The sequence below is a fragment of the Vipera ursinii genome (genome assembly GCF_947247035.1).
Source record: "Vipera ursinii genome assembly, chromosome: 5".
NCBI classification, from domain to species: Eukaryota; Metazoa; Chordata; class Lepidosauria; order Squamata; family Viperidae; genus Vipera; species Vipera ursinii.
Window position 1 is genome coordinate 11,222,184 of NC_139518.1, and position 25,013 is coordinate 11,247,196.

At 44.0% G+C, this 25,013-nt stretch overlaps 1 protein-coding gene across 5 annotated transcripts; it reads right to left on the reverse strand.

Moving 5' to 3' along the window:
* Positions 1 to 253: 253 nt before the first annotated feature.
* On the reverse strand, positions 254 to 23,615 carry ZNF639 (zinc finger protein 639). Of its 5 annotated transcripts, XM_083363149.1 has the most exons (7): positions 23,500 to 23,533; positions 14,382 to 14,608; positions 12,708 to 12,766; positions 7,591 to 7,659; positions 3,529 to 3,636; positions 2,212 to 2,343; positions 254 to 1,592 (listed from the first exon to the last, which is right to left on the reverse strand). In XM_083363149.1, the coding sequence occupies exons 4-7, from the start codon at positions 7,646 to 7,648 to the stop codon at positions 445 to 447; spliced, it is 1,446 nt and encodes a 481-aa protein (XP_083219275.1). In that variant the 5' UTR covers positions 7,649 to 7,659; positions 12,708 to 12,766; positions 14,382 to 14,608; positions 23,500 to 23,533; the 3' UTR covers positions 254 to 444. The 5 variants fall into 5 exon arrangements, with proteins under 5 accessions (XP_083219275.1, XP_083219273.1, XP_083219276.1 ...); XM_083363147.1 differs by lacking the exons at positions 14,382 to 14,608; positions 23,500 to 23,533 and adding an exon at positions 11,840 to 12,048 and having other exon boundaries at positions 12,708 to 13,427; XM_083363150.1 differs by lacking the exons at positions 12,708 to 12,766; positions 14,382 to 14,608 and having other exon boundaries at positions 23,500 to 23,615.
* Between the last annotated feature and the right edge of the window lie 1,398 nt (positions 23,616 to 25,013).

Below are 25,013 nucleotides of genomic sequence, written 5' to 3' on the forward strand. Positions count from 1 at the left end.
AAAAGGTATTTTTTCAACCTCAGTAACATCTACACCAGGGGTGTCAAACTGCCAGCCCGCAGGCTGGACACGTCACCAGAAAGCCACGCCCACCCCATTGCCAGCAATGGCGAAAAAGCTCCGATACGTTGCGCGATCTCGCATGACGTCACGAGTTTGACATGTCTGATCTACATCGTGTGGAGGGTGAGGACACATCTAAGTAACTTCTGTTTTGCTTTTTAAATAGTAACATGAACACAAACACTACACATTGAGCAGGATGGTTGTTTATTACCATCATAGGGCTTAATGCTGTGCTTCCAGACAACTGTACATGTGTTTTATTATGCATTAAAAATTTGATGAAATACACTTATCCTGAGGCTCAGCGGCCTTCTACACTGATGGAAACCCTGAAATGCTATTATTCTGGGATAGATGAGAAAATTCACGCATCCACAATCAAGTAGTTTCGTGTATCTGAAGATGACTCAAAAGGTCTCTTTCATTACCAAACCTCATCAAACAATCAGTGCACTTGTGAGGCAGTTCAGCCGAATGCCTGAAGTCCAAGTGACTTCTGAGGTCGCCAATCTGTCCTGTTGAATATTCACAATACTGACACAAATAAATGCCTTCAGTCAGGTGACTGTTTAGGTGTTTGCAATATTCCAACATGCCTGTGAAGCCTTTCCCACAGTCATCACAAACATGAGGGAATATTTTGGTGTGCTCTATCGCCACGTGGCGATTGACATTGGTGTGAAGCCTGCTGCGGAAGCCGCACACTTGACACACAAAGAAGTTCTTGCACTTGTCAAAGCTGATTTTGTTGACCAGACTGTAATGGCCCTGGGGCTGCCTGCTGTTGTAGCTGTCGCTCAGCTCTATCAGCCGGCCTGCGTGCTCGTTCACCACATGGCTGTGCAAGTCCTCGGGGTCGCTCGTTTCGTGCTCACAGAACTGGCACAGGTACAGCTCATCGCAGCTGTGCTCCTGGAAATGGAGGTACAACTCACTACTGGAAGAGAACTGAACGTCACATTGCTCACACCAGTAAAGATGGTCACTGAAATGCGTATCTGCTATATGCTGGCTCAGGTTTTCAAACATCACGGTTTTGTAGTCACAATATTTGCAAACGTAGGGGTCCTCCTCGTGGATTTTCAAGTGTTCAATAAGCACCTTTTTGGAAGAGAAGCTGTCTTTGCACACACGACAGATGTTGCCCTCAGGGCAGGTTTTATGCTTTAGAACCACGTGCTGCTTCAGGTCCGAGAAATATTTACTGTTAAATGTGCATCGTTCACATTTGTACAAACCGCTGCTGTTGGCCCGGAGCAGGGGCCATTTGGGCGGAATGGTGACATTCAAAGGAGGGTTTTTGTCGAGCCCTTTGCAACTTGCAAAGGGGATTTCCTCTGCATCCTCAGCTTCAAGCTTCTCGGGGGAAATGGTCTGAGTTTCAATGTCGTGGACCTCTACAGCCTGGACTTCAGTAGTGGAGATCTCTACAGTTTGAATATCCAAAGGTTTCTCCTCTTCCGTTAAACTGTCACTGAAGATGGGGGACTCGCACGAATCTTTAAAAATCCCGTTATTGTTTTTATCTGCAAAAGGAGCCAAGACCAAACTAACCAAGAATGAATTCTGTCGTATTTTTTAAATTTTAATTTACCGAGTACATTTTTACCAAAACCACCACCACCACCACCCCACCAGGGGAAGAGACTTTAATTGTCTTCCTGAGAAAAAGAGCACCCGATCTCCCTAAGAATAAGTAGTAAGAGATACTGGATGCTATGGTAAAAAATAAAAATGGGCAAATACCGTTATTTTTGCCGGATCACTACCATGGCAATTCTCTGCGTATTTGTTTTGTCAGTTCTACTGAATTCGTCTGAACTATACCTGGATACATCTTAAAAGAGGTACATATTTTTATTCCACTCTTTCATTAAGAAGCTGAAGATAGCTTTCTTACGTTCTATATAGTCTTGCGTACAACTCTCATCTGCTCTGGGAACAAGGCCAGTAGGAAATGATTCTGATTTACAGTCCCAAACATATGGAGGGCATGAGAAGAGCTATCTTTGTTCTAATGACTACAATGCACCCAGGCTCTCATGTTCCAAACTTTTAATGTTCACATCTTTCCCCCTTTCTCATTTTGGTATTATTAGTAATAGGGAGAGTAAATGAGAATTTACACAATCACCTTTCCTTTACCTTTTTTCTTAGGGTCCATCAAATGTGTCCCCGGTACATTAGACTGGATCCCACTCCACTGAGATGTCCCAGCATACACCTGGCTGCCATCCTCATCAGCATCTGTACTAGGCGCTGTGTTATGAAATCGACCTGAGGAGGAAAAAGATTATTGTTTACTTAATTTATTTGGAGACTCACTCAGAACACAACTCAGAGTATTCTGGTGTTAGCCCCCTAATTCAGTTCATACTTTTTTCAGAGCTTGCAATTCAGAGCTTGTTTCATACCTTGTTAAAAGACTGATAACAAATAATATGGCTTCCTCCTACTTGAGTACAGGATAGTAAAATTTTAAAAAGCTAAAATTATTTCTCTGTACGGAAAGACTGACTCCAGACACTGAGAAAGTCTACTAAGCTAGGCCTGCCTCTCATAAACTTGTATGTTTTGTTTAAAATACTCTTGCCCATATTTATTATGTCATGCAAAGTACGTGATGATATAACATGACCAAATGTTTTAAAACATTACTGTTCTCTTAAACATTTAAATTTCCAATGCATATTTTAACATAGCAATCTGAACTGATTATCTGAAATCCCATCTTTACTCAGAGGCAGAAGTTCTTTCAAAAATAATAGTAATCCTGTCAAACATTTCTGAAGTCACCTATATCAGTAATACGTAGCTGCCTACAAAAATGGAATTGCCAGTCGTTGCCTTGTCCAATCATGACATACTATGATGGCACAAGTAGCTTTAACCTACTCCAAGTTTTAATTCCATTATATATAGCACTTTATCTCATTCATCAAGCAAACATATTTTCATAAATCACTCTACCTTTCATGCCTTTTCATCTTATCATAAATTTTAAACATCAAACATGCAGTAAACTTTTCTTTTTCACTTGCACATATATAAAAAACTCTTCTGCACATATTATATTCAATATTAAGGTAGAGTACACCACCCACACTTTTGCAAATTGACATCTGTTGTGAGCTTTTTCATAAAAATTTGGGTGCACATTCTTAGGCATATAACAAACTAATGTAGGTTTTGCATTCGCTTTTTATCTTTTCCTTTGTACAGGATAATCATTGTCAAACACAAATGCACACAAATGTTAAATGAATACCAGAGACAAAGTTATTTTTAAAAATCTAATTACACCATCTACTTCTTAACTTTACGGTTGTCTTTTCATACAGGTTTTGGTTGTACATAGGCTATAAAATGGAATATTGTGTAGAATACTATTAAATCTTCCCAAATATATACAAGACAGGCAACCTGCTCAAAACTACAAATTTGCAAAAGGCTAATCTTTACCTCGGTTATCAGGAACTTTTGGGTCTAGCTGTTTCATGGAACAGACACTGTAACAATGGTCAGAAAATATGCCACTATTATCTATGTATTTTGGAATTCCTGAAGAATCTAAGACACAAAAAAAGACAAAATCATGAACTTAAATATCTGATGGAAGTTATTTCTTGACACCTGTATCAACATTTTTAACTTTCCTATGGCTAAATTATTTGATGTTAAGAGAATAGAGTGCAATCCTTAATAGGTTTCTTTAAAAATAAGTTCAACTGGCTTTAGTGAGATTTACTGCCAGTATTACAGAATTGCAGACCCAGAAAGGAATATATAAATGCGTAAAAATTAGACGGTGGTCTGTGATCCTAATAAACTTTAATTAACAATAAGTTGTCTGTTACAGGTATGAGAGAGGAAAAATTCTAACTCTCCCATAAATAGACTAATATCTGATACATGTGCATACATGTACTGTGTGTGTGTGTGTGTGTGTATACGGTTTACAAGGCAAAATTTAAAAACAATACAATATAAAATTAAAATAAAATTAAATTAAGTCTAGCCCCAAAAAATTAAAATCACAATTTAAAAACATTAAAACCCCTCAGTCCAGACCAGATAGCTCAAAGAGCCAGGTTTTTTAGGTTTGTTTGTGTGTGTGTGTATGTATATATATATGTGTATATATACATACATACATACACACATACACACACACACATTTATATAAATATACATAAAATTATTTTTTATTAGTTTTCCAATATTACAATAGTATCTTTAAAAAGCAACATGGTGTCTGGGATACAATAGTTCCATTTCAGACAAATACATATTATTACAAATCTCCAAATTGTTGTAACCAATACTACCTCTCTTTTTTCCTTTAATATATACTATCTCTTATCTACATTAACATACTTCTCATTGCTATCCAATACCTAGTAATCTAATACACTTATTTATCTCATTTCCATATCAATATTAGTAGTACAATATTAGAATAGTAGTCATTAGAATACCAATTGCAAGGAGGAGAAAGAGGAGGACAATACAATATTCTTATTTCTCATTTATAGTTTCCACATATTAAAAATTAACCAAAATTTCTTCCGTTTCAACATTTAATACATCCTCTCATGTCACTACATCCAAGTATATTAGTTACATTCTATCATTTTTAACATATGTACATCTTTATCTATGTCATTTAAGGAACTCAATATTTCAATGTTAGTATTCATACATCTGTGTTTTATTTTTAATTTTTTAATTAGTATTTTTATCTACTCATCAAAACAATCTCTCGTAATCCCAAGTACAATCCTGTCTATTTGGTATTATCTGTTTCAGGCCTCTTAAGAATGTCCATATTTCTTTAATCTTATTCTTGCTTTCTTATTCCTTTTCTTCCTTTCTTCCTTTTTCGCTTGTTTGCCTCAGGATCATCAAAGCATTCTTGTGTTGTTATATCATATTGAAGTGACCCTCCAGTCTCCACTTTTGAAGGATTGAGGAGTCTGTTAGCAGCACTAAATCTTCTTATTATTTTCTCCTCTTGATATAATTGTCCTGGTCTGAATAATTTTTTTCCACCTTTTTTCCATTATAATCTTCAGAAGTCTGTATTTGTTGAATATTTAATTCTTCTGTCAATGTATTTGATTGTTCAATTTCTTCTGTTAAGTTCTGTCCTAATAAAATATTAGTTGTAGTCACAGTTTGAGTTTGTTTCTTCAAGATGCTTTCTAGTTCTTTCCCAAAAGCTCTTATTTCATTGCCAGCTGAAGAAAGGAACTGATATGTTTGGTAAGATATTTCCCACATAGCATAGATTTGTTTTTGAAACTCTTCCATAGTGAAGTTTCACATCTAGTGTTCAAGATTAATCTTGTTTTTCTTAAATATTTTCTTGATTTTTTAAAAGAGAAAGTCAGATTGCAATTTCAGGTTTAGCCACTAGGTGTCCCCCAAGTACTTTGAAAATTCTTTTCTTTTAGTCAGTCTTTTTTCAACTTTTTTTTAAAAAAACAAAACACCCCTGGGCTTGCTTGCCGCTTATTTGAAGGGAGGGTTGAATTCCCCCCCTCCCTCTCCACAGGGGGGAAGGTACTTAGCAGCTTACTTAGGTGAAAAGAAGAAGATTAAGGTATAAGAGAGGAATCTTACCCCCATCTCTTCCATGCTGCTTTAATGTTGCCTGATGGTAAGTTTGACTTCGGCTGTCTACAGCCTACTAACTGGCCATATTACTATGGCCAGTCTTTTGTCTGCCGGTATGAAGGGAATGCAGGCACTAATGGGGTGTGTGGGTGTTGCGGCTCCCCCGCGTTTCTGCAAAAGCCCCTTCTATCTGGTTGCCCCTCCAAGGCGGCTCTTCGGCCCTTTTAGGACCCCCCAGCGATGCAAAACTGGACGTGGAAGATGAGAGCTGTCCTCCAGACATCTATGACGGCTGACTTGGCAAACCGGAAGCCCTAAATATATATAAAATTATTGACCACCCACCTTACAATCAAGGTAAGATCAATTCTTTTTGTCTCTCAATTATCCCTCCAGAGCTAAAATTAAACTTTTCTGATTACTTCTAAATTATACTTTAATTGCTCTCCAACATACAATTCTTTAAATGTTAGCTCTTTTAAGGTAGATCAGGTAAGAATACAGACAGTATAAGTTAATAGTAGAACTCTATTTTTATTGATATAATCTATCAGGACAGAAACTTGAAAGAATGGAAGTTTCTCTTTCCCTTATACCAAAGATAATTAAGGTGGGCCAATCTTGAATTTCTTTCTCACCCCCTTCTGCTTTTCCCGACTGCATACTTTCTTCAATACTATTCGTGTCTGCCTCTACCCAAAGCACAGAGACACCTTCCTTGTTTTTTTCCTTCATGCCTCTCTTTAACCGCTCTTAGTTTCTACCAGTTCTACCCACTAGTTTCAGATTCCTTGCATTTCATTCTTTGCCAGGTTCTCATCCCAACTTCAGTCTCTTGGTTTCTTCCTGCATCAGAAGATCACTTCTAATCTTTTTTCCATTCTTCTGCTTGAAATCTGATGGCCCTTTATTACACAGTGGCTTGTCCTTCGCTTAACTTTCTTTCCGGGGGGGGGGGGAATTTATGGCTGCCCCCATCTTCACTTAAGCAAAGAAAGGTAACTGCTCTCTGGGGGTCACACGAAAGCACTCATAGACGATTTCTTTTTTTAAAAAAAAGTGGACAGGATCCACAGAGTATCACTATCTCTCTGGAAACAATTCTGTCAGGACTGAAAGGTTCTGTTTGCCAGAGTATGCTTTACATTAAAAAAAAAACGATGGTAGAATTGGTGCTGTGGGGAAACGTGATAGTCTGTGTACTGTGTTGTGTGCTTTATTTTTCCTTTTTCCAAATCTCAGTGTATAATAAAGAAAATAAACCACAGGGATAGCAACTAAACTAATATTGTGTATAGGAATTGGGTTAAATTTAGGGATTGAGCTAGATCAGGGGTCAGCATCCTGAAACATTGAAAGAACCACTCGGAACCGGTTCCCTCACAAAAGGAAAAACTGGGAGCCGCAAAAAATGTGTGCGCATGCATGTACATGCGCGCATGTGCAGAACAGGGTTTGACTGAAGAGTGGAGACAAGGCGAGATATACACCTACCCTGCATATTTGAATTGATTGGTTGAACTTTTTTAGTCCCACTTTTTTTTGGGACTGCACACGGCAGAGGACTGGGAGCCGCAGAAGACGGCTGAAAGAGCCACATGTGGCTCCGGAGCTGCGGGTTGCAGACCTGTGAGCTAGATGATATACAATGTGTCTTCAACCTTTACATCCAATGATACAGACATTAACATTTCTACTGAAATCAGTAACTTTGTCCTGTACTTATATAATGTAACAACGAATTAAAGACAAGACTACACAGAATTTTAAGAATTCAGTTTTTAGTTAACCAATCTCATCTAAAAAAAATAAAAAAATCTAGCTTCTGGAAAGTTTAACATACATTCAGAAGAAAATGCAATTTACAGTAACTCAAATGAGCAACTATAGCTACATTTGATTTACCCGAGTAGCGTGACGGATGCAGCGTCTTCCTTTTCCTTTTCTTTGGATGCTCATTCATTTTGCTTTGGTCTGAAATAACAGCAATCAAAGTCAAGCATACTAGTTAATGCACTACTGGTCAATTTGCAGTTATGAAGAGTTAAGAATTACACAGATGGAATCCTCAAGAGAGAAACCCAAACCCCACCCGATTAACCAACACAATCGGTCTATCTGCCAGTACACTTACAAAGTGCACCCCAGGCAGGTTCAGTTAGATTAGAATACAGACCCAGATCTCCCAAGTACCATTGTTCTTAATTTGGTGCACCAAAAATGCAGATCTGCTGAGAATTCTGCAGCTGTAATTCAACCTACAGGGAAGCAGATTGGAGACGGCAGTTCCGATAGATCTCTGGATAATTTTTTAAGAGGATCTCTTAAGAAATCTAGGCTACCAATTATTTAATAACAGCAGCAGCAGCAGCAATAATAAAAATTACCTACCTACCTACTGAGCTTACTCCTGTTTTACTTGGCAATGATATTGGAATAACTTGCCATCGCTTTCTTTTGGATGACTTTCATGTGTAAGTGTGCAAGTGAAGTGGTCAAAATTTTGACCCAACTACCTGGGGGCGGGTACTTATGACCTGGATTCAAAGTTCCAGTGGTCCGGAGGGCCCCCGCCACGTGTGGCCAAGGGACCACACCCCAGATGCTTGGCAATCAAGCTGCATTTATGACTGTTTTCAGCGCCCTGCAGTCATATGAACATTCTTTACGATGGTTTGGATTGCAGTGTTAACAGTGGATCAATGGTGGTTCATTGAATAACAGCCAGAAAAAAAAGATTATAGCATCGAATTAGTCATGCGACAGACCCATTTTACAACCGTGATGGGAAAGGCTCCATTACGGTCATAACTCGAGGAGTATTTGCAAAGAGCAAATAGGGCTGTGATCCCATGGTCGTGGCCTCCTTTTTCTGGCAACCTCTTGCTGCTGAAATAGATATTCAGACATATCTTTAAGTTTTATTAGCATGCCAATTTGGATACAAGAAAATTCTCTGCACTTTGCTTCTTTGTCTGTCACAGCATCCGCTGTATAATTATTTCACCGATGCAAGAAAACTTTAAATTGGCCTTATTATTTAATGGACTATTTATAAGTATTTTTAGGATAGGAATTGTGTGTTATTAAATGTAGATGCCCAAAGAAAGGCCTGAAGAATTAGAAATACCATTCAATAATTTCTCGAATAAAAGAAGTTCACAATCGCATTTCAATTTAATGTTACCACCCAGGTACAGAAGCCTCAGGTCAGAAATTTTCTTACTAATTAAAATATCAGTTAAAGATTTCATAAGAAAATATACTTTCGCTCTTTATTGCTGAGGTAAACCCAAAAGTATGATGAAAAAGATGCGACAGTATTTGCTCAGGGCGATTCTTATCTGTCAGCTTCAATGCATAATTCATAAGTATAGTCCTGGTATGGCAGAACCCCGCTAGACAATTCTCAATTCTCACCAGGCAATTTATTTCAGTATTGTGTATTACTGATAAATTATTCTTGATCTGATATCAGTTTTAAACAAAAGCTGTCCTCTCCTGGTGCAAATCTTGTAAATTCAAAGTCTGATACTTGGAGATCTCTAAAGAAAATGACAGATAATTTGTTTAAAAGTGGCTTGAGGCTGCATATGTAGCTTAGAAAACTACAGCCTCAAGCAGGCACCTGGAAAAAGCATGGTCAGAAACAAATGCTCCATTCTTCTCATGTAAGCTAGTGAGAGGCACTACTTAGAGATCTGAATGTAAAAGGATTATGAAGTTATTTCTCAGTATATTTTTAAAAAACATGTAATGCCCCTATATCAACACTAGGTAAAGGTAAAGGTTCCCCCGCACATGCGTGCTAGTCATTTCCGACTCTAGGGGGCAGTGCTCATCTCTGTTTCAAAGCCGAAGAGCCAGCGCTTGTCCGAGGACGTCTCCATGGTCATGTGGCCGGCATGACTAGACGCCAAAGGCGCACGGAACGCTGTTACCTTCCCACCGTAGTGGTCCCTATTTTTCTACTTGCATTTTTACGTGCTTTCGAACTGCTAGGTTGGCAGAAGCTGGGACGAGTAACAGGCGCTCACTCTGTTACGCGGCACTCGGGATTCGACCCGCCAAACTGCCGACCTTCTGATCGACAAGCTCAGCGTCCTAACCCACTGAGCCTATATCAACACTACAACATATTAAATGAAAGAGAACAGTCTATTATGCTACAATTTCCCAAACTGAATGAAAGCACATTTGTGATGGTATTTTATCTACAAGTTGATCTAAAAGCCATCAGGAATCAACAGTAAATCTCTATCTTGGTTCTCTATTGTTGAAGAAACTCCTTTTTCAGGGGCTTTGGGTTATTGACAAGCTTTGACAGCTAGCTGAAATGTGTCAGTGTCACCAATGCAACTCCTATTCTGAGTTTCGAACAACAAAGCTTTCACTGTGATGTAAAGTAAGCTTTCTAGTTTAGGGGCCAGTGGGAATAAAGGGCGTCCCTTTTATTGAAAGTGGAGGGAGTGAATTCATTGCAGTTTTTGTTAATTCTATGGGGGGTTACCAAAATGTAAGCATCTTCTCTAAGCATTATACAACTTTTGGCTTTCACTGGTTTTTGAATATGTCATTTTTTTTCTCCTCTTCGATGTTCAAGAATGATATTGCAATCCAGAAAGAGAGAAAGAAAATCTGTCTAAGAATTTCCCTCTAATTATAATGAATCCTTATAATATGAATTTTTCAAATTCAATTTTAAATTAACTGTTTGCATCTCCAGATCTGTAAAACAAAAATATGAAAGAACGTACAAGTTGCTAAATAGAATTTTTTAAAAAAAATTTATTTTATTCCAAAAAATAAATATAAAATATGAAATACTAAAGAAAAAAAATCTAAAAAAGAAGAAAATAACAAAAGCAAAACAAAACTTGACAAGAACATTAAGAATTATGAGTTAAAAAGTACAAAAAAAACAAAAACACATATTATCCACCCTAGTTGAGCACTAAAAAATCTATTCCAACCATAATAACTCCCCGCCTTGCAAAGCAGGTCCAAAATTTATAAATTTCTACATCTCTGTGCAGCCTAATTGACCTGTCATACATTACATATATATGAAAAACAACAGCAAAGTTAAAGTTCAAGGCCCTATGTTAACAGACTACCATTGTAATTTACTCATAGAAACTCTACAACAGTTCCTTATCTATCACAAATCAACCCCAACCATTATTTCTAATCTGTCCGGGATCAAATACCCTTGTTTGGCTCCTAATAATGAAACCTTTCCTTAGGTTTTTAATTGGGAACTTTCCCAACACAGTTCATAAGTCTCTGTTGTAAATATCTCTGCAACATATGTTTTTGAAAAATTCTCCTTTCTCACACTCCTCTTGCCAAGAAAGAAGTCCAGTCCACTGTTCATCAATTCCACTATCTCAGAATTTCTTGTGTTCGTATTCCTTTCAAACTCTTCTGGCACATATATATTTTTCAAACCAAGTGCCTTCTTCTTCACATCTGCCAGCAACAGATCAGATTCCAATTCTTCAAGTTGCAAATCAAATCCCATTGTTATTTCCTGCTTTTGGGTTTGTCTTGAGTGTGGTTCATAGCCATTGTTGAACCAGCAATTTTTTGTTTATATTTTCAAATAAAACCTATACGTTGGAGAACATTTTTTCAAATGCTTCCCAGAAAATTATATCACCTTTTAGAGACATTTGAGAAACACACTGTTCTTTCCAAGGACATGAGGAGCAGATAACCCAGCATCCACAAGGAAGGTTGAAATAAGTTTTTCCCCCCTAGTATTAAACATGACTAAAGGAAGGGGAATTTTCCCATCAAAAGTTAAGAAACAAAGATCAGAGGGTTTTTTTTTATTAAAGAGCTAGAAAGAACAAAATTTGTAATATGATCCGGTATAAATGTAAGTCCAATCAGATGATATTCACTGTCAGAAAATATACTTTCACTGCAGACCTCCTTATGGCTAAAATGAAAGTGGTTTGGAATTTAATAGTAAACAGTGAAAGAACAGGAAAAAATAGTTGCAGAAGTCCAACAAAGGATTGTAAAATAGTTCAGCAGTCAACTAGTTGTAAATCAAAAGGCAGTAAAGCTGCAAAAATTACAATTAAAACCTAGGCATGCTTAAGAAAAATGAACAGCTGAGAGAAAAGATGGTAAGAGACCCAACCTTCCGATTGCTCCTCACTAAGAATTGCAGTCTTCAAGATCCCCTCTTCTCCGTAGGTGCGTGATTGCCTGAAGGTAATGTTGGATCTTTCCTAGTCTCCCCTTCAAAAAACAGGGAGCAGAGCCACCAAATAACCAGCTTTGTGGCAAAAAAAGAGGTCACCAATTGTTCAGCACACCATCTTGGGTGAAGTCTGCTAAATAGAATTTCTGATTATTAGAAAAAGAAATAACACCAAAGGGTTGAGAACTACAAATTATACAAAAATAAAAATAAGGATGTTATTTTACTAACCATGGAATATATTACGCAACTCTAATATTTGTAAACATGGACAAACAACTCTTTTCAATAGAAGAGAATATTTGACTGAACTGTGGAGTCCTTGGTGCTGTCTGAATTTGGTTGTTTGCTTGCAGACATTTCATTACCAACTAAGTAACATCATCAGTGCTAGAGAGTGTGGGGTTTGCTCCCTATTTATATATAGTAGCTTGCTTTGCCAGTATTGGTGGAGGTGTGATTTTTTTCCTTGGTCGCTCCTTGATTTAGGGTAGTTTTTTGCTTGATTGTCTAGTGTTAATCAGACAAACAATCCACTTTAATTTTCAGTTTGGAAATTGTTTGTAGATGTGGAGATTGGGGGACAAAGACTTCATAAACAGGAGTCCCCACATGGAATCAAACACAGATCCCAAAATAAATAAATCAAGGTTTACAGCAGTGTTTATTAAAAAAACGTGCTAGTGAGACTCCCTCCAAAGAATACTGAGAGAAGTCCCATCCACTCACAATTATACATCTCAAAAAGACTGGAGAAACTAATGCATAAACAACACATTATGTAAGCATACATATTCATAGGTACCTTATGTTACTACAAATAATGGACCTCTGGCCACTTTCTGCACTGTTTTCCTTCCGAAACTAAAAAGAGGGAAAATAAAGCAATAAAACAAGGAAGGAAAAATCTCCTGTAAATAAAGAGGAGGGGGCAATTTGGGAATGCCAGACACCAAAAGAAAAATATTTCCCATTGCAAATCTATGGGATTATTCTAGTTTACCAAACTGTAGCCTTATATCTTTATACATCATCATTTAATCAATTTTACTCATCTAAGAACTGATTTTCCCACACTCAATATGGTGTTCACAGATCTGCGCATTCAAACTAATTTGGCTTTTTGATTTTTGACTGGCATGCTATTTATGGCAGTCATTTTGTAATTGGACAACATGTCCCTCCAACATAAACATAAAGTAAAAGTTATCTATTACTAAACTGAGGGATGAAATTTACAAATATGTACCATGTTTTCCCCAAAATAAGACCGGGTCTTGTATTAATTTTTGCTCCAAAAGACTCATTGTGTCTTATTTTCCTATTAGCTCTTATTTTCAGGGAAATACGGTACTAAATGTGTCCATCTGGCTGATGATCTTAACTGGGGCTTATTTTGGGGGTAGGGTTTAAAATACGAGCATCCTGAAAAACCATGCTAGGGCTTATTTTCCGGTTGGGTCTTATTTTCTGGGAAACGCAGTATGTATGTGTGTGAACATAAGGTATTTTTTAAGAAAATGAATTTATCTGAAGGGTTTCTAATTCTTGGTTCACAGAATAGAAGTGTTCCCAAGGCACTGAAATGTCTTGGAGGAAATTCACTAGAAAGAACACTCTGAACTGTGGAGGCTACAAGGCAAACTTTCTAAAGATCAAGGATAATCTATGCGCAGGCAGAGGTTTTTCAAAGAGAGAATTATGCTTGGTTAAGCATCTGTTAAGCACCCTTTAAGAGCTATAAGAATAGTCAATGACAAAAGTCTTTGAGGTTTGTATCTTGCCCTGCCATTAAGCCACTAGGTAGAAAATCTTTTATTGGTATAATGGATATCTATGTACAATGAAACTAGGAGAGGTGTTAAATAGGCTAAGATGAGATTGGTTCCCTCACGAACCTTTGAACTACATTCTATTATGTAGCTGGGCTTCAGAAGAGCTGTAGTTATAATACCATCAAGTTATTTATGCATGTGTTACGTACTGAACATTTGGTTTAAAAAAGTAACAAATGTCTACAAAGAACCTGAACATTCTAAACTCTATATACTACTAAATTTCTCGTGTCTGTTTCATTATTTGTAACCTTCAACTGGGCAAAAGACGCATTATAGGGCAACAATTTTTAAATCAGCGTTTTCGCTGCTATGTGCTTTTTTTTTAAAACTAGCATATTATCCTTTCTTCAGTGTGACTGTGGGAGTCCCACATGAAAACTATAGATCACATCATGACCAGTTGTAAGCTGAGGTCATATACCAGTCCAGTATCTGTTTTGTTTTTTAATATAAACAATGCTGCGCTTCAATGGTTAGATGACCTAGAGCAGACAGGTCAAACTTGTGACGTCACGCAACATATCGGAGCTTTTTCACCATTGCTGCATTTGCTTCCAGTTGTCTTCCGGGTGAGATTCAAGGTGCTGGTGATGACCTATAAAGCCCTAAATGGCATGGGCCCGGATTATTTACGGGAGTACCTTTTGCTGGCGTTAACTTCCCATCGTCCTGTGCGCTCCCATAGAGAGGGCCTCCTCAGGGTGCCGTCAGTCAGGGAATGTCGACTGGTGGCCCCCAGGGGGAGAGCATTCTCTGTGGGCGCCCCTGCCCTCTGGAACCAGCTTCCTGTTGAGCTCCGGATGGCTCCCGACCTTCGCTCTTTCCGCCGCAACCTGAAGACTTGGCTATTTGAACTTGCCGGCCTGGACTAAGGGATTAGGGTTTTAGAATTTACCGTATATACTTGAGTATAAGCCGAATTTTTCAGCCCACTTTTTGGGCTGAAAAATTCCACTTCGGCTTATACTCCAGTCAACAAAAAAAACTTACCGAGGACTTGTGCGCGGCCGAGGCTTTGGTGCTTCCGGGATCGCCCGCACCTCTCCCAAGCCACCGCCGTCCGAGACCTGCCGAAGTTTGGGGAGGTTTGGGGAGGTGCGCGCGCACCTCCCCAAACTCCGCGCCTTGCCTGCCTGCTTCTTTCCGCAGCGGAAAGAAGCAGGCAGGCAGGGCGCGGAGGAACGGAGACTTGCCGACGTTTGGGGAGGTTTGGGCGTCTCCCCAAACCTCGGCAGGTCTCCGTTCCTCCGCGCAGACCTGCCGACGTTTGGGGAGGTTTGGGCGCCTCCCCAAACCTCCCCAAACCTCGGCAGGTCTCCGTTCCTCCTGCCGACCTTTGGGGAGGTTTGGGCGCCTCCCCAAACCTCCCCAAACCTCGGCAGGTCTCCGTTCCTCCTGCCGACCTTTGGGGAGGTTTGGGCGCCTCCCCAAACCTCCCCAAACCTCGGCAGGTCTCCGTTCCTCCTGCCGACCTTTGGGGAGGTTTGGGCGCCTCCCCAAACCTCGGCAGGTCTCCGTTCCTCCGCGCAGACCTGCCGACGTTTGGGAAGGTTTGGGCGCCTCCCCAAACCTCCCCAGGTCTCCGTTCCTGTTTGGGGAGGTTTGGGCGCCTCCCCAAACCTCCCCAAACCTCGGCAGGTCTCCGTTCCTGTTTGGGGAGGTTTGGGCGCCTCCCCAAACATCCCCAAACCTCGGCAGGTCTCCGTTCCTCCGCGCAGACCTGCCGACGTTTGGGGAGGTTTGGGCGCCTCCCCAAACGTCCCCAAACCTCGGCAGGTCTCCGTTCCTCCGCGCAGACCTGCCGACCTTTGGGGAGGTTTGGGCGCCTCCCCAAACGTCCCCAAACCTCGGCAGGTCTCCGTTCCTGTTTGGGGAGGTTTGGGCGCCTCCCCAAACGTCCCCAAACCTCGGCAGGTCTCCGTTCCTCCGCGCAGACCTGCCGACCTTTGGAGAGGTTTGGGCGCCTCCCCAAACGTCCCCAAACCTCGGCAGGTCTCCGTTCCTGTTTGGGGAGGTTTGGGCGCCTCCCCAAACGTCCCCAAACCTCGGCAGGTCTCCGTTCCTCCGCGCAGACCTGCCGACCTTTGGGGAGGTTTGGGCGCCTCCCCAAACGTCCCCAAACCTCGGCAGGTCTCCGTTCCTGTTTGGGGAGGTTTGGGCGCCTCCCCAAACGTCCCCAAACCTCGGCAGGTCTCCGTTCCTGTTTGGGGAGGTTTGGGCGCCTCCCCAAACCTCCCCAAACCTCGGCAGGTCTCCGTTCCTCCGCGCAGACCTGCCGACCTTTGGGGAGGTTTGGGCGCCTCCCCAAACGTCCCCAAACCTCGGCAGGTCTCCGTTCCTGTTTGGGGAGGTTTGGGCGCCTCCCCAAACGTCCCCAAACCTCGGCAGGTCTCCGTTCCTCCGCGCAGACCTGCCGATCTTTGGGGAGGTTTGGGCGCCTCCCCAAACGTCCCCAAACCTCGGCAGGTCTCCGTTCCTCCGCGCAGACCTGCCGACCTTTGGGGAGGTTTGGGCGCCTCCCCAAACGTCCCCAAACCTCGGCAGGTCTCCGTTCCTGTTTGGGGAGGTTTGGGCGCCTCCCCAAACCTCCCCAAACCTCGGCAGGTCTCCGTTCCTCCGTGCAGACCTGCCGACCTTTGGGGAGGTTTGGGCGCCTCCCCAAACGTCCCCAAACCTCGGCAGGTCTCCGTTCCTGTTTGGGGAGGTTTGGGCGCCTCCCCAAACCTCCCCAAACCTCGGCAGATCTCCGTTCCTCCGCGCAGACCTGCCGACGTTTGGGGAGGTTTGGGCGCCTCCCCAAACCTCCCCAAACCTCGGCAGGTCTCCGTTCCTGTTTGGGGAGGTTTGGGCGCCTCCCCAAACCTCCCCAAACCTCGGCAGGTCTCCGTTCCTCCGCGCAGACCTGCCGACCTTTGGGGAGGTTTGGGCGCCTCCCCAAACCTCCCCAAACCTCGGCAGGTCTCCGTTCTTCCTGCCGACCTTTGGGGAGGTTTGGGCGCCTCCCCAAACCTCCCCAAACCTCGGCAGGTCTGCGCGGAGGAACGGAGACCTGCCGAGGTTTGGGGAGGTTTGGGGAGGTTTGGGGAGGCGCCCAAACCTCCCCAAACAGGAACGGAGACCTGCCGAGGTTTGGGGACGTTTGGGGAGGCGCCCAAACCTCCCCAAAGGTCGGCAGGTCTGCGCGGAGGAACGGAGACCTGCCGAGGTTTGGGGAGGTTTGGGGAGGCGCCCAAACCTCCCCAAACAGGAACGGAGACCTGCCGAGGTTTGGGGACGTTTGGGGAGGCGCCCAAACCTCCCCAAACAGGAACAGAGACCTGCCGAGGTTTGGGGACGTTTGGGGAGGCGCCCAAACCTCCCCAAAGGTCGGCAGGTCTGCGCGGAGGAACGGAGACCTGCCGAGGTTTGGGGACGTTTGGGGAGGCGCCCAAACCTCCCCAAACAGGAACGGAGACCTGCCGAGGTTTGGGGACGTTTGGGGAGGCGCCCAAACCTCCCCAAACAGGAACGGAGACCTGCCGAGGTTTGGGGACGTTTGGGGAGGCGCCCAAACCTCCCCAAACAGGAACGGAGACCTGCCGAGGTTTGGGGACGTTTGGGGAGGCGCCCAAACCTCCCCAAAGGTCGGCAGGTCTGCGCGGAGGAACGGAGACCTGCCGAGGTTTGGGGACGTTTGGGGAGGCGCCCAAACCTCCCCAAACAGGAACGGAGACCTGCCGAGGTTTGGGGACGTTTGGGGAGGCGCCCAAACCTCCCCAAAGGTCGGCAGGTCTGTGCGGAGGAACGGAGACCTGCCGAGGCTTGGGGAGGTTTGGGGAGGCGCCCAAACCTCCCCAAACAGGAACGGAGACCTGCCGAGGTTTGGGGAGGTTTGGGGAGGCGCCCAAACCTCCCCAAACAGGAACGGAGACCTGCCGAGGTTTGGGGACGTTTGGGGAGGCGCCCAAACCTCCCCAAAGGTCGGCAGGTCTGCGCGGAGGAACGGAGAGCTGCCGAGGTTTGGGGACGTTTGGGGAGGCGCCCAAACCTCCCCAAACAGGAACGGAGACCTGCCGAGGTTTGGGGACGTTTGGGGAGGCGCCCAAACCTCCCCAAAGGTCGGCAGGTCTGCGCGGAGGAACGGAGACCTGCCGAGGTTTGGGGAGGTTTGGGGAGGCGCCCAAACCTCCCCAAACAGGGACGGAGACCTGCCGAGGTTTGGGGAGGTTTGGGGAGGCGCCCAAACCTCCCCAAACAGGAACGGAGACCTGCCGAGGTTTGGGGAGGTTTGGGGAGGCGCCCAAACCTCCCCAAACAGGAACGGAGACCTGCCGAGGTTTGGGGAGGTTTGGGGGAGGCGCCCAAACCTCCCCAAACAGGAACGGAGACCTGCCGAGGTTTGGGGACGTTTGGGGAGGCGCCCAAACCTCCCCAAAGGTCGGCAGGTCTGCGCGGAGGAACGGAGACCTGCCGAGGTTTGGGGACGTTTGGGGAGGCGCCCAAACCTCCCCAAACAGGAACGGAGACCTGCCGAGGTTTGGGGACGTTTGGGGAGGCGCCCAAACCTCCCCAAAGGTCGGCAGGTCTGCGCGGAGGAACGGAGACCTGCCGAGGTTTGGGGACGTTTGGGGAGGCGCCCAAACCTCCCCAAACAGGAACGGAGACCTGCCGAGGTTTGGGGACGTTTGGGGAGGCGCCCAAACCTCCCCAAAGGTCGGCAGGTCTGCGCGGAGGAACGGAGACCTGCCGAGGCTTGGGGAGGTTTGGGGAGGCGCCCAAACCTCCCCAAACAGGAACGGAGACCTGCCGAGGTTTGGGGAGGTTTGGGGAGGCGCCCAAACCTCCCCAAACAGGAACGGAGACCTGCCGAGGTTTGGGGACGTTTGGGGAGGCGCCCAAACCTCCCCAAAGGTTGGCAGGTCTGCGCGGAGGAACGGAGACCTGCCGAGGTTTGGGGACGTTTGGGGAGGCGCCCAAACCTCCCCAAAGGTCGGCAGGTCTGCGCGGAGGAACGGAGACCTGCCGATGTTTGGGGAGGTTTGGGGAGGCGCCCAAACCTCCCCAAAGGTCGGCAGGAGGAACGGAGACCTGCCGAGGTTTGGGGAGGTTTGGGGAGGTGCCCAAACCTCCCCAAAGGTCGGCAGGAGGAACGGAGACCTGCCGACGAGCCGCGGCTACACAGGGTATTCCTGTGTATTCAGGCTTGCAAAATGGCGGATCGAGCCTCTGCTGGCGGCAGAGGCTTGCAGAACGGCGGATCGGCTTATACTCGAGTCAATAACTTTTTCCAGTTTTTGGGGGTGAAATTGGGGGTCTCGGCTTATACTCGAGTCGGCTTATACTCAAGTATATACGGTAAATTTTAGAACGTGTTTTACTGTTTAGGGCTACTTGGTTTATTTTAATTTTTGTATATTATGTGTTGTATAGTGTTTTGATTGCCCTGTACACCGCCCCGAGTCCTTCAGGAAAGGGGCGGTATATAAATAATATTAATATTAATATTAATAATAATAATAATAATAATAATAATAATAATAATAATAATAATAATAATAATAATAATAATAATAATATTAATAATAATAATAATAATAATAATAATAATAATAATAATAATAATAATAATAATAATAATAATAATGGGGTGGGCATGGCTTCCCGATGATGCGTCCAGCCTGTGGGCTGGCAGTTTGACACCCCTGGCCTAGAGAGACATTGAAATTTGAACATAAAGATTCTTTTAACATTTATATTTTACTATGTTTTACTAATCTAGATGAAATGTTAATATATATATATATATATTACAAGTCCATGTATGATAAGCCATAAGCTAAGTAAATAAGTAGGACTAAATGAAAACTGGGCTAACTTAAAGAATGCATCCAAAATCTGGGGCCCAAGATTCTTCTGGGATTGAAATTTGGCAAGGTTATAGTCACTTCAGGGCTGCCAAGCCCATCTGCGGTCATGAGACTGTCGTTGTCAATTCTTCCTTTAAGTCAAGTCAATTGGGAATCTGGCAGGAAGTGGCTCGCACTCTCACTCAATGTAGACCACCCACGGGTATTTTGTTTCTCTGTTTAGGTAAAGAAATATCTTTGAAACAATGACCCAATGGGTTGAGGTTATCTTGACTATATAACGGTAAATATTAGGACGAGAAAAAGCACTTGGGAATGGGAAGAACATAGCTGCTCGTGCTTTTCTCACTTTCAGATATTGCCTGCAAAGTTTCCAATTTATCTTAACTGCACAGCTAAAGTTTTGAGACCTTGGATGCTGATCTAGATAACACACACACACACACACACACACACACACACACACACAGAGAGAGAGAGAGAGAGAGAGAGAGAGAGAGAGAGAGAGAGAGAGAGAGAGAGAGAGAGAGAGAGAGCGCTCTTACACAGGAAGAGAGCACAGACATACCACACTCAAGTATGCATCTCTGCTTCCAAATGAATAACCTTCAGCTCAGTTCAAAAATTTCTGCATTTGCCAAAGGCAATTCCCACCATCGCAACATCTCAGAAATCACCCGGGTTTCTCAAAGATCACTAACTTGGGAGGGTTGAATTATATATGAGGCTGCATGGGTTAGCTGGAAGTCAAGACAGGAAACCTGTTATCTTAAAATATCCAAGTCATATTGAGTGGACCTGTATACGGTCCCAAAAACAGAAGTTGTTTCTTCTTTTATGCCAACTGAAGGGAAAGAATGGGGGGGGGGGGAGAAGAGATGCACCATCTGACCTGTAAATAACTCAGGAGTACTGTATATAAAAGTGGTGCAGATGAACTGCCCTTTACATAAAATATGAAGAAAGAAACATCACAATAAATGTTCTTCAAAGAGGAGGAGTAGAATTTTGGTTTGTTTTCATCTAGTGCAGGGATCAGCAACCTGAAACAGTGAAAGAGCCACTCGGAACCGGTTCCCTCACAAAAGGAAAAACTGGGAGCCGCAAAAAATGTGTGCACATGCGCATACATGCGCAGAACAGGGTTTGACTGAAGAGTGGAGCCAAGGTGAGATATGCACCTACCCTGCATATTTGAATTGATTGGTTGAACTTTTTTAGTCCCACTCTTTTTTTTTTTTTTTGGACTGCACATGTCAGAGGACTGGGAGCTGCAGGAGACGGCTGAAAGAGCCACATGCAGCTCTGGAGCCGCGGGTTGCAGACCTGTGATCTAGTGGGACCCAGGAAACATGCCTTTTCCATAACAGACCTGCTGTGGAACACCCTTCCCCTTGAGATCCAGCAAGCTTTCACCCATAACTTTCTGGAAAGCTGCTTGAAAGATTGCTTTTCTCTCAAGCATGGGAATAAGAGTCACTTTGGGCAGCCAGATGGGTGGCATATAAAAATAACTAAATACATACATACATCTGCAACTCTGGGACTCCATAGTTCACGCGCTCCAAATACGTGGTCCCATGGGCTGCATGTGGCCCTAGACAGCTAGTAATGTGGCCCCACAAGACTGTAAACTTTAAACATTATATAGTACAGTTATATACATTGACTGTTATATATTTTATATGCATCCCAAGAAAATTCCTCTTTGCTCAATGTAGCCCAGGCCAGGTGAAAGGTTGGTCACCCACAGCATAGATCAGGGGTGTCAAACTGCTGGCCCACAGGCCAGACACCTCATGAGGAAACTGCACCCACCCCATTGCTGGCAATGGGGGGAAAGTTCTGATACGTCTCACATCACGTGACTTGAGTTTGACATGTCTGGCATAGATGAATGTGGATGTACATAGATTGAGTGCTTGTTTTTTCTTGATATTTTATTGTTTGTGATTTTATACTGTAGGCCAGGGGTGTCAAACTGCCGGCCTGTGGGCCAGAGGCGTCGTCCCAAAACCACGCCCACCCCATTGCCGGCAATGGCAAAAAAGCTCCGATACATTGCTCGATGTCACATGACGTCGCACGTTTGACATGTCTGCTGAAGATAGCTACCCTGGGTTGTGAATACTGTACTGCAAGATGGCAGCCAAATAAATATTTTAAATTAAATAAAAGAGTCATAAATAATGTACTTTGATCCATAATCCAACCTTCTCTCTCAAAAATTCTCAGACAGAAGAATGGAGTTATTAGAATAGAGGAAGAAATGGATCTTCCCTATCAATACATTGATGTCTAATGTACATACGACTAGGCTCACACAATGTGCTTAAACTAGTTACATTTTTCTGGGTTCCCATATTACAATGCATTATAAACTAATCAAACAGGCCTTGTTTTATATGTGCTATTAAAACAATACTCTCCCCACCCTGCAATAAAATGAAGTTTTGCTTGGTATTCACATGCAACCACTGTCTTTAACTGATTGATGGATTGCACAAAAAATAACCACGCATAATCTGAGGAGGAAGGAGAAGTTCTACCTGGAGAAGAGATTTCAAATGTTTCTTCAAATAAAACCCTTAGAGCAAGGAAAAATAAAACGTTCCAGCCTGCCAATCTATGCTTTACCTACCAGTTTCCTACTTCCAAAGATTTAATGTGTTACAAAGATGGCTTCTCTGAATGAGGAAAGTTTGAACTGGCACCCGTGCATTTTTACACCACCAAGGCGCTACCATCTCCTTCTGATGAGGTAAACTTGTATATTCTTCCAAGACAAGAGAGGAAAAACAGTAGAAGGGGCACCCATTTTTGCAGACTTATTCCAAAGACCAGAGAAAGATCTACTAACAACCAGCAGAAATCTCCTTTCAGAGGGGGCATTTCGAATTGGGAAAAAGTGCAAGAAGAGAAAGCATTCAAACCATTATATATATATATATATATATATATATATATATATATATATATATATATATATATATATATATATATATATATATATATATATTGTGTGTGTGTGTGTGTAAATTACTAACAAAGAATTAAAGGGAAACTGAGATGCATTTCTGACTCCTTAGTCGTCATTTGAAACATATATATATATATATATATATATATATATATAAAAGAATTAAGCAAGTGATCATTTTTTTTTAAAAAAAAAAGAAAAATAACAGCTGGCAGAACCGGTAGTAGAGATGTCCCAACGGTTGCAGAGGAGAAGATGCAAAGCAGATCATACACCACATTCTTATTGTAGGAAAGATGAATTATCCCCCCACTTTTTTTTATAAAAAAAATTATCTCCTGCAAATCCAGGGCCCTCAATCAACTCGTTCACCCCCCTTCCCTCGAACCCCCCCCCAGCCTGGTTTCACCTCAGACTGCGTAGTTATTTTGGACCTGAAATCCTTTGTGGGGGAGTGAGAATTGACTCCTACGAGGGGAATCGGAAGGAGCTTCCCTTCCTCTCTGACCCCCCCACCTCCACCCCCCCAAGGCGACCTGATGCCTGGCGGGCGGGAAGAGGAGGCTTCCCATTCAACACCCGGGGTTACTCCCAGGTAAAAAGGAAAGGGCGGCGCAACGGTTCGCCCGCCTGCTGCTTAACCTTGGAAGCGAGGAAAGCGCGGAGAATAAACCACCACGGTCGTTATCGCCGCGCACGAGAGAGAGAGAGGCTTCATTCACCGCCCTTCTGCAGAGCCTCGAGGCATGCCTTCCCCCCTCACACACACACACACACACAAAGCCCTCCCCGGGAAAGCGGTCGGGCTCTGAGCCGGAGCTCCGAGCTCCTGGGAAGGAAGGGAAATGGGAAACTCCGCCGGCCCGGCCCGGCGCGGCCCGACCTGAGGCGGCTCTCGGCGCACGCGAGCGGGAGAGGCGCGGCCAAACTCACCTCAAAGAGCAGGCCGCAAGCGTCGCCTCACGCGCCGCCGCCGGAACACGGGAGACCGGCGGGGGAGCGCGCGAGGACCTGGTGGACGTGAGGGACGGCTGGCCCCGCCCTTCCCCGCTCCGCCCCTCGGGGAACAGGAGAGCGCGCGCGCGCCAACGCGCACGCGCGCTGCCTTCCTTCTCTTTTCGGGAGGTCAGCCTGGACCTGGGTCAGACGTTGGGTGGCTTGTAGTGGCCTTCATGTGGGGGGGTGGGGGGGGTGGGTTTCAGCCGTGGTCACCCTGGGGAAGGAGTCCCAGGTCTCCTGTCATGCAGGGCTTGACCTCTGACTTAGGGCATCAAAAAGAGGATGGGGGTAGCCGTGCAACCCCAAGAGCAGGGGGTCTTCAAACTTGGCCCTTTTATGACTTGTGGACTTCGACTCCCAGAATTCCTCAGCCGGTCACGCTGGCTGAGGAATCCTGGGAGTCGAAGTCCACAAGTCATAAAAGGGCCAAGTTTGAAGACCCCTGCCCAAGAGGATCTGAATACAGTTGGCTTATCTGCAGCGGTTTCAATCAAAGAATTGGGGCAGGGATGCATTTATTTATTTATTTATTTAATTAATTAATTAATTAATTAATTAATTAATTAATTTTATTTTATTTTTATACCGCCCTTCTCCCGAAGGACTCAGGGCGGTGTACAGGGCAATACAATAAAATACAATATATAAAAATTAAAAAATATTAAATACAACGGCCCAATTCAATAAATTAATACAAAGCGTTAAAATACCCCTAAAGCCATCAGACCAGGCTGGCTTGTTCAAATAAATATGTTTTTAGGTCACGTCGGAAGGAGCGAAGGTCGGGAGCCGTCCGGAGCTCCACCGGTAAATGGTTCCAAAGGTCTGGCGCGGCTACAGAGAACGCCCTCCCCCGGGGGCCGCCAGTCGACACTCTTTGACCGACGGCACCCTAAGGAGGCCCTCTCTGTGGGAGCGCACTGGACGAAGGGAAGTTGATGCCGGCAGCAGGTGCTCCCGTAAATAACCTGGACCCATGCCATTTAGGGCTTTATAGGTCGTAACCAGCACCTTGAATCTTACCCGGAGGGCAACCGGAAGCCAATGCAGCTTACATGGGAGTATCGGGAAGCCACCACCACCACCACTCGCGCGGCTGCATTCTGCACCAGCTGGAGCCTCCGAGTAGTCCTCAAGGGCAGCCCCATGAATGTTGGCATTGGAGAAGATTCCAGAAAGCACCATGGACAGCCAAAAAGAAAACCTATGGAACAGCCAACAAAGTGACCTAGTGTTCTCATCAAGGCCCAAATGCCCAAGATTAAATTATATCCTTCAGACACGTTATTGAAAGATGTAGAGAAGGCTTGCAGAATAACGGGAGTTGGAAGGGACCTTGGAGGTCTTCTAGTCCAACCCCCTGCTCTAACAGGAGACCCAGTACCTTTTTTAAGAAAATGGCTGCCCAATCTCTTATTAAAAGCTCTAATGCTGGGAAAAGTGGAAGG